The 10,215-nt window shown below is 39.7% G+C and overlaps 1 protein-coding gene across 6 annotated transcripts in view; it reads right to left on the bottom strand.

Annotated features, from left to right (window-relative positions):
* Nucleotides 1-10,215, bottom strand: part of Ppp1r12b (protein phosphatase 1 regulatory subunit 12B) — a 264,563-nt gene that overhangs the window by 45,141 nt on the left and 209,207 nt on the right. The window contains exon 1 of one of the 6 annotated variants that reach the window (XM_017797455.2): nt 8,478-9,239. The exons of the other annotated variants lie outside the window; for them this stretch is intronic. Coding sequence (XP_017652944.1) covers nt 8,478-8,579 — 102 coding nt within the window. The 5' untranslated portion in view covers nt 8,580-9,239. Of the gene's footprint in view, nt 1-8,477; nt 9,240-10,215 lie in introns of those variants that run through there. 6 annotated transcript variants of the gene reach the window in all.

Below are 10,215 nucleotides of genomic sequence, written 5' to 3'. Positions count from 1 at the left end.
AATTTTGTCAGCTCAATATTAAGATTGAGAGGGAAAAAAAAAATCAAGCCAAGCTAATGTGAATAGTCTGGGAACTTCTTCAAACTTGGGGAAAAAAAAGATCCCTGGTCATACAGTGGGTTATATATCAAAAATAAAACTAGAATTCAACCCCAAACTCATAACCAATTGACTCTTAACTTCCTAAATTTCAGGATCCTTGAGAACTGAAGCTTACTACTACAATAGAAGCAACGGAATGATTACATCTGCTGTCTTCCTGCAAGTGATCCCAGTGGCAACTGGACAGTTGGGGAGCAGCTGCCCATCTCTGCTGTCAGCTGTCACCTCCCTGTGGTTTACACTTAGGTCTTTCTTCATGGTACATTTACTTCTTAGACAAGCTTACCACTCTCATAATTCTAAAGATCAGTATCAAGCTATTCATTCTTTAATTTATTATCTCCTAATCTTAGATCAACTATGGACTGATATCCCTTATCTGCAATGTAAAGGTTGGATGATTTTTTTTCCAGATTTTGAAATATTTGTACACACATAATGAGACACATTGGAGAAACAGCCAAGTAGAGACAAGAAATTAATCTGTTGCTTATATACCTTATAGATGTAGCCTGTAGGTAATTTTATATATTTTTTTACTGTCAGACACAGAATTTTCTACTTGGCATCATGTTGGTGCTCAAAAAGTTCCTAATTCTGGAGCCTTTCAGATTTGGATTAGATGTGCTCAACCTATACTTTCTGAATAGCACTATCTGAATATGCCCTGGTACTACTAATCAATCAATCCCAAAGCAAAAACCCTTCCCTGCTCAACATGCTTCTGCCTCTTCTTGTCAATTCAGTTTGTCTTATCTTCTTTAAAAACCAAAGACCTACCTGGTCATGGTGGTGCACACCTTTGATCCAGCACTTGGGAGGTAAGGCAGGCAGATCTCTGAGTTTGAGGTCAGCCTGGTCTACCTAGTGAGTTCCAGGTCAGCTGGAGCTACAAGGAGACCTTGTCTCAAAAAGACCAAAAAAATAAATAAAATAAAATACAAAACCAAAACCAAAGACCTAGCAGTCATCTTTGATCCCCCAGGTTCACCCCTGTTCCCTTTCTATCACTTTTATCAGCCCTATCTTCCAAACAATTGAATGCTTCCCTGTACTCCCTGGAGAATGCCTTAGTTAGGCTCTTGTCATATCTCACCAGACATCCTGCAATCAGAGGGACAACTACCCTGATCACTTATACTATCCAGCTTCCAACACTGTCAGAGATTAATGTGTAATTTTCATCACAACTTTACTTCAAATCTTCAATCCATTGTCCACAGGATAACTTTCCAAGTCCTCAGAATGAAAGACTAAGTGCCAAATGACATGGCCCTTTATTTTCTATTATACTTAAAAGTGTATCTTTTGTTCTACGATGAATGATGAACTGCAGCCTCTCAAAATAATGTTTTTTCATGCTTTTTTCCTGACTTTCTAATGTGGTGGTTTGAATGAGAATGTCCCCCATTGGCTCCAAGTATTTGGACATTGTATCCCCAGCTGGTGGCGCTGTTTGGGGAAGTCTTAAAGGTGTGGCTATGCTGGAGGAAAACACGTCACTGGGGCAGCTTAGAGAGTTCTTAAGTCTTGCCCTCTTGTTTCATGTGCCTGCTTGAAGATGTAGAGTCTAACTTCCACTCCTCCTCCAGTCACCTCTGCCACCATGCCTCCAGGCCATGATGGACTCTTGCCCCTTTGGAACCCTAAGCTCAAATAAACTCTTCCTTCTATCAATTGCTTTGATCAGTGTTTCTATCACAGCAACAGAAAAGTAACTAATACAGTCTCCTTTAGCCATCTTGCTTCTACTGTTCTGCAAACATAAGGCTATTGCATTTTCTACGTGACTCAACTAAAATACCTGTACCTAGGTCCTTATTAGAAAATTCATCTCCTTGTGTTCAATTTTTACTTTTCATTTCTCTAATTAGACTGTCAGTTCCTTGAGGGCAAAAAATTATGTCCTTCATTTATGAATTCCAGTATCCAACATAGGGCTTACTACATAGCAGATGCTTGGGAGATGTTAATTGTGGGAGGATGAACAACAGAGCAGGTTGACTGGCATGGAGCACGTGCCTGCAGTCCCAGTTACTTGTGAAGTTGAGGCAGGAGGATTGCCCATGAATTCAAGACCAGTCTGGGTAATAGTTAGACCACATATCAAAACAAAACAGATCAGGTGACTTCTTACTTACTTCCCACATATCAGAGTGGCCAGAAAACACAGCTTGCAGGGAAGGAACTGTGTCTTCCAACTCTTAGTCTTTCTGGTCAACAAACCTAGGCTTCAGAAGCTACTTTACCAAGACTCTATGTAGGGCATAGATTAACTAGGCCAGCATGTATTTTCCTAGACTTTGTGCAATGGCTCCCAATGGACAATCTACTTTTGTTATTATAGATCCTATTGTTACTGCCTAGGAAGATCCCTTGAACTGAAGAATCACTGTTTATTGACTTTTCTTTAGTTGAATAAAACAAATGGACAAAAAATAGATGGTGGCTTTATTTCAATTAGCAGGAAAAAAAAGGTTAACAGATTGCACCCTAATTAGCATTGTTCACTTTGACAAATGTTTCTCATTCGACAGTGAATTATAAAGTTAAAAAAAAAAGATTCCAGTGCCGCAGATACTGCATCTTAGGTACAGAGCCCGGAATAATAAGCTATGTATATAAATATATTTGGTGCTTGCCAGAGGTACACAATGCATATGATAAGACTATAACACCCAAGGTCTGGAAGAGGAAGAGTCACAATGTCTCTGGCCTGCAAACCAGAATTCTTACATAAGCTCTCATGAAAGTTGCAATCTTTTATCATTCAATCATTTTTCAACTGTTCTGATTAGGAGTGGTTATAAAACAAAGCAAAGTTATTAACCATTCCCCTAATGTATATTTATAGCCAGAATGAGTGAAAAATATTGGCTAAGATCTTTTCTATGAGATGTCAGTCCTGAAACAATCCAGACTAAATGCTACAGGTATTGGTTTATAAATACAGGTCAAATCCTTGTATCATAAATAAGCAATTCAGCTGGGTGTGGTGGCATATACCATTAACCCCAGCACTTGGGAGGCAGAAGGATCTCTGTGAGTTCAAGGCCTGCCTGGTCTACATAGTGAGTTTCAGGCTAGCTGGGGCCAACAAGGAGACACTGTCTCAGGAAAAAAAAAAAAAAAGCACAATTCAACGAACACCTGCCTAATTAAAAGATCCCACCATATGGAAACAGAGTTTTATAGGCTCCTGGGACCCTTGCTCATATTAACGTACAGCAATGGTGACAGCATCCACCAATCTTAGCTGAAGAACTATTGGGCAGTTGAATAGAAGAGCTGATCTTCTTTAAGGGAATGACTTAGGCTGACTCAACCCTAGTGGATAAACTTGCACTGAGATATGTCTGGGGATATTAACTTGACTCAATAGGCCGTAGCATAAATGATGGAATGTATGAAATCTAGAGGGGGGGCTATGGGAGGGTGTTGATGGGGAAGGGGGTATAAAGATGATTAAGATGTTGTGTACAAAATACACAAAAATTCAATAAAAAAATACAAAAAAGAGAAAGAGTCCTAGGATAGAGCTGGAGAGATGGCTCAGCAGTTAAGAGCATTGACTGTTCTTATAGAGGGATGACCCAGTTTCCAGCACCGTATGACAGCTAAAAACTGTCAGTAACTCCAGTTCCAGGGGATCCGACACCCTCTTTTGACCTCTGAGGGCACTGCATGACATGAGTGCACTTACACACATACAGGCAATACACTCATACACATAAAATTTAAAAAAAATTAAAAAAAAAGATTCCTAGGATTCAAATGACAACTTCAAGATATAGTCAACAGGATAATTACCAAATAAGCATGATAGTTTGGACATTTGCTAGCGTTTGTTTTCTTTGTCTATATACTATATTTCTTTCTCCTCTTTCCCCTTCTCTCTCCCTCCTTCCCTCCCCCACTCAGTCCTCTCTCTCTCTCCTCACTCCTCTCTCTCTCTCTCTCTCTCTCTCTCTCTCTCTCTCTCTCTCTCATTTTTGAGACAAGGTCTGGTTATATAGCCCAAGGTGGTCTTGAGCTTGTGATTCTTCTGTCTCAGCTCCTGAGAGCTGTTATCAGTCACGTCATGGTTAGAAAAAAAATATTTTAAATTAGCAAATAATAGTTTGAGAATATTGATTATCTGGCTCATGCCTTAACATGATTTAAAACACTAAATATTTGTAATTCAGAATTTTGGTTTTAATTTTCAAATTTTGGCATTACTGGAGATGAACCTAGGGCCTTGCACATTTCAGGCAATTGCTTTATAGCTGAATAAGATTCTTCAGCCCCAGTCCTTTTAAAAAACTTTTATTTTGAGTCAAGGTCTCACTAAGGGAGACGTTGAACTTGTGTTCCTCCTGCCTTGGCCTCCCGGATAGCAGGGATTATAGGCCTGTGTTAGCAGACCTTATGCAGAATTTTAATGCTGAAAAACTGCTCTTGAAAGAAGTTTTTCTGTTGACTGTATAAGCCAAATATTTCATGTTCCAGCTGCTTCGCAGTGGGAGAAGAGAGTTTCTATTCAAAGGGAGAGTGGATCTAGAAGGTGTTCTGCCTTTGCAGAATAACAAATCAGAGCTAACAGATAACTGCTCATGGAGTCCCCAAACTTTAGATCTAAGAGATGCCAAAAGAATCTGTGAAGAAGCTATTTCCTTGTTCCACAGGAGACTCAAACCATAATATTAGTGATACACCACAACAACCATTCTCAGTGAGAGCCAAGAGGGTCTGGGGGATGGAAAGGATGGTTTGACAATTTCACCTGATGGAAGAGCTAATGGTTTGGTTGTTTGAGGGGAGACAAGGTCTCATTATGTAGTCCAGGGTGGCCTTGAATTCACCTATGTAGCTCAGGTTATCTCAAATTTGTGATCCTACTGCTTCAGCATCTTGAGTGCTGTGATTACAGGTATGTGCTAACACCACACCAGGTAAGGGGTATGTTAAAAAAAACCATGTATAACAGTATATTTATGTTCAGAGAATAAAAAATACTGTTTCAAAAATAGGAATGACAAAAAGAAAAATCTGGCTGGTACTATCGTCTATATATGAGTGATTTTTTTCACTGGGAGAAAGCCACACAATATCTAGATAGGCATTAGCTGTTCAAAAACATGGCATGTGCATAGCAGTCAGAAGACAACTTGTGGGAGTCTGTTCTCTCCTTCCACCATGTCCCAGGGATTGAATTCAGGCCATCAAACTTAGTGGCAGATGCCTTCACTGGCTGAGCCATCTTGTCAGCCCCACATTAGATTTTTATGTTATTAAAAAGGGTCACAGGCTTACTGAGAACAGAAATCTGGCACTATGTAATTTAAAAAGCATCAGATATTGCAGTTCAAATGTAAAGGCATACAATAAAACAGTTTCAGTTTTGTGGTCACTAAAAATCATCCTACCTTTTGTTTCCTAAGTTAAAAATAATACCTATCTGGCTACTTATTCAGTTTTAATTTACCCATAGGGCTTTCAGAACATTTATTGAGGAACGAAATGTCTAAAATAGTCTCTGTATGTGAATAGCCATTATTTTAAAATTCTCCGAGGACATTTACCTTATATGGAAGCAATTCATGTTTAGTCCCTTTAATACCACTAAAAATAATTATAAAATTTTAAATGCTTGCTCATAATTTCAGCCCACAGGTTTGAAGCATGTTAGATTAGGGAATGTACCTCTTTAACTTCATGCAATCTCTAGCTTAAAAAAAAAAATCACTGAGGTTTTGATGAAAGTAAGAGCTCTTCTGCATTTACTCAAATGTACCCAGCAGCTACCTGAGTTTTTACAGTAAAAGCCTAGTCGTTTTTTTCTTTAAGAGAAAACTGAGGCCTAAAGGTCTTAGGATCTGTGGGGATTTTGGTCCTAGAGGGTATGACTGGAATTTAGGAACCAGGCATGAGAGATTCGATTATGGCCTGTCAATTGCTTCTCTTGGTCTACAAACATAGTGTTCTCTTTCCTGCAATTTCAGATTCCCAAGTTCCCACGTTTGGACTCCTACAGCTACGCAGTCCTTTAACTATTACCCTGGCCCCTTAGCATGTTCTTAAACAACACCTTCAAATCTAAATCCAGTGTTGCTATTGAAGGTTCTGGAAACAGAGAGACCTAAGCTTAAGACTTTACTTGATTACTACCTGAGAGACTCTGGGCAAGTGTCTTTTAGGTATCCCAGTTTCCTCATATGCAAAATACAGGCAGTGATACCCACCTTTCAGGGTTGCAGAGGATTAGTCAGTTGCATCTAGGCACCAGAAGACATACATGAACACAAAAACCATGATAAATCTTGTTGTTAAAGTACACCCCAAATCAGTTTTAAAAGAGTGCCCTAAATAGTCCAACATGAGAGGCAAAGAATTAGACTAGTAAAATTTTACAAGGTGGATCCTAGCTTGATAAACAGTCCCAAGAACCAACAGCCTCCAAATTACTTTTGCATCTTTCTCTATCTCAGTCATTAAAGACATGGAACATAAATGCTGTATGAAAATCAGCATTCTTTACAGTATGGTCTCCAGCATTTGGACACTGGAAGCTGGTTACAGTAAGTTGATGCTATTGTGGGAATCTACAGCCACAGACCACTGAAGCTGGGAAGCAGTCTCTTATTAAAGCTGCCCATGTTTTGATTTTCTGTAATCTAAACTCTCAAATTTTCGTCCACTCTGACCTCTGTCTAAAAGGGAGGTAGCAGAATGGGTACAGAAGGGTAGACACTGTTAGAAGACAAGAAGAAAGAAGTACTGAATTCTAACAAAAGACTGGAAAAAGAAAAAGAAAGAGGTGGGTGGCCACTAAACAGGAATTTGCTGAATGATCACAAGTATCACTCTGGGAACTGTGGTTAGTGAACAAATGTTAACACAGTGCTCCTCACACCTAAAGGTGCTAAGGAAGGGAACAAAGGGAAGCACTAGTTGAAGTAATGGTGTTCTGTCTTGTGGACCTCAATTGGGGCCATCAGAAAATACTCAACAGACAGAGTGTCTATAGACTCCTGGAAAAGGAAGGTACTGGCCTATGTGGGGAAGAAACACCCCTGGAGTTGAGTAATGGTGACATGTATACCATAGCATCTCTTGGTCCTTTCACAAAAAGAATTATGCACAAAATAGTTCCATAATATTTCTTGGCATTCTAATAACTAAATAGCTCTGGCTGAGGCCACAGACCAATATGCTGTATACTGAATTCTACTATATGACAATTTACACTTCAAGGAAAACACTGAAAATGGATATAAAATAAATGAAAAGAAACAGTAGTCTGCTGAGGTTTCTTGGAGATTTTCTTCCCATTGCTCCCCAAATAAGGAAGCTATGACTTTCCCTCTTCTCATGCTGTATATACAATACCACCTAGTTCCCTAAGAAGGAACTGCTACCTTGCCTACTGCCTAATATGCCCATTAGGGCTGCTTCTCATTGCTTCCTTGATATTGGCAGCACATTAGATACAAATGTCCATATGTTAAATACTTTAGCAGGGACAATCACCAGAAGAAACGGAGACAGTCTCAATGGCCTTACCTAGGACATCACAAACACCTTAACACAGCTGGCTGTCAAAGGTCAGGAGCTATTCGATTTTTAAGCAAGAAATTTCCTGATGGTATCTAAGGAGTAAGGTTCCAAGTGTGTATAAGCCTTTGTTCATTCTGACTATTTATTTATTTATTTATTTATTTATTTATTTATTTATTTATTTATTTATATTTTTTTGAGACAGTCTCCCTGTAGTCCCAGCTGTCCTGGAACTCATTAGGTACACCAGGCTGGCCTCAGACTCACAGAGATCTGTTCCTCTCTGCCTCCCAAGTGCTGGGATTAAAGGTGTGTGCCACCATGCCTGGCTCATTCTGACTTTTCTATCACTTTTAGAGACACATAAAATGGCATATACTATCTTATACATACATATACAATTATGTGTACAGAACTTGCAAATGATTAAAATTTGATGTACATAGCTTTATAGCTGCTTTTAAGAGCTTTTCCTCAAAAATAGTATTGAGCCATAAAACAGGAAAAGCAGCAACTAAATATGGGAAAAGCTCCACAAGATACAGTTAAGAAAACTCCAGAATCTTATTGTGAAGTAGTTTCAACTGATTAAAAGCTAAAAGACAAAAGCTGTAGTTTGAAATATTTGTTTGCTTTTACTTAAGACTATATCAAGTACTATGAATTATAAGCTCTTGTAGAAAAACTGGCTGGGTCTTTACCCACAGCGCATCCCCCACCCACGATTTCTACATATTCTGAAATGCCTGTTCTCTCAGTCTTACCCTTCAAGCTACATGTAAACACATTTCCTACCTTTACTACAACTATGTTCAGACAAAGTAAAAAAGGCTTACTCGGAGTGTCTTGGCAGTCGGGGAGGGAGATGCTGGGGGAGAATCAGACTGAGATTTCCTATTCCGAGTGAATTCTTTACTTCGGGTATATAAAGAGGACATGGTTCCTCAGGACGTAGATAAACACTCAAATTCTGGATTCTTCTTCACACAAAGCTGGAAAACTGCCCCTGTGGATAACTCTCACAGAATCTCTCCTTTTGAGTTGATGCAAGATGACTTTGGATAGAACTAAATAAAGGATAAAAGCCGCCTTGTAAATTATAGTCTTGAGCTCTGAACCAGTCCATAGAGAGTCTGAGAGGTGTGTCCCATCAATATTTTCAATTCAGCTTCAACCACAGTGTGCACAGTAGAAGGCATGTGCTGAACAACACCTTTCATGCCTAGATTGGGTTCTTGAGTCTCCCAAAAGGACAGTTCTTACTGAGACTTGCTCTTGAATAAAACCTGAATCTAGGTTCCCGATGACACCAGATTAAATCCCAGAGGAAAGACGACTCTGGATCCTGCTGCAGCTGAGTCAGGGAACAAGTACTGTCACTTTATCCAGAAGGAAGAAATGAAATTCCTCTGGAAACCATCCTGTCTTCTCTTAGCTTCACTCCACAGGGCGGTAAGAGTTTGGATTGCTGTGATAAGTTCAGACTTACAACTTAAAAACACAAATAAGGAACCAAAAGTTTATGAGAAGGAAGCAGTCTGAAGAACTCGTTTCTCTAAGTCCTTCCAGACGGAGCTGCTTTTGCGTCCAAACACTCACAGTCATACGCACAATCTTTCCCCTCCCCTCTTCTGTTTTCTGACATTCCAAATCCCTATTCGCTCAGCGTGGAATGCTGGAGAGGGGCCAAGGGCAAGGATTCACTTTCAACCCAGAACTTGGTTGCCACTTGTAGAAGAGAAAGCTGCCAGCTTCTAGGAATGAAGGGAGACTGCAGGCATGCCTGGGGACAAACTCTATAACCTTCCAGCAGTTACTACCCCAGAGCAGGTAGCAGTCACCAAGGCTGGTTTCTCTCAACACTGTTCTGCCTATGAGAATGGTGATTTTCAATTTCCCTATCTCTTAAGTAACAGGCCTAGAAAGTAATATCAAAGTATCTTCAGGTCTTTTATGTTCAGTTTTAATATATGTCATTCCTACATTGTGAAAAAGCTCAGCAGTTTAAAACCCTGGCCCACTGTACAGTAAGCTCTGTAGGTCAGAGTTCTTCTTAGCTAAGTCTCTGCCTAGAAAGTATGTCAGTTTCCTAAGCTACAGTAATCAGGAAGGAACAAGATTAGAATGTGCCATAAAGATGAGGGGGGAAAAAAACCCCAAACAAACAGGTAACTGTTTTGAAACTTCAAGACTAAAAGGACTCATAGCACAGGGAAAATGAAGGGTTAAAAAGAAGGAATTTTTTTGCTGGGTGTTGAAGGAGTTTGGATTTGGCTTTGAGGAAATATCTCAAATTTAATCTTTTGCACTCTGTTGTCATCACCACACCATCCTGCATTTCTAAGCCAAATGCTTTCTAAGCTAGTAGGTTTATCCCCAAAGTAACAACTCACTTCCCTCCAGGCTCTTGAAAACTCCATCCTATCCTCCCTTTTCCACACAAAATCAATCTCTCTCTCTCTCTCTCTCTCTCTCTCTCTCTATCTCTGTATCTCTCTCTGTCTCTGTCTCTCTCCATCTCTGTCTCTCCATCTCTGTCTCTGTCTCTTTCCCCCTCTCTCATCTCTCCTCTGT

This window comes from Nannospalax galili, unplaced genomic scaffold, assembly GCF_000622305.1.
Source record: "Nannospalax galili isolate Female #2095 unplaced genomic scaffold, S.galili_v1.0 scaffold113, whole genome shotgun sequence".
NCBI lineage: Eukaryota > Metazoa > Chordata > Mammalia > Rodentia > Spalacidae > Nannospalax > Nannospalax galili.
The sequence above is the reverse complement of the archived record's forward strand: the minus strand, read 5'-3'. Positions and strand labels throughout refer to the sequence as shown.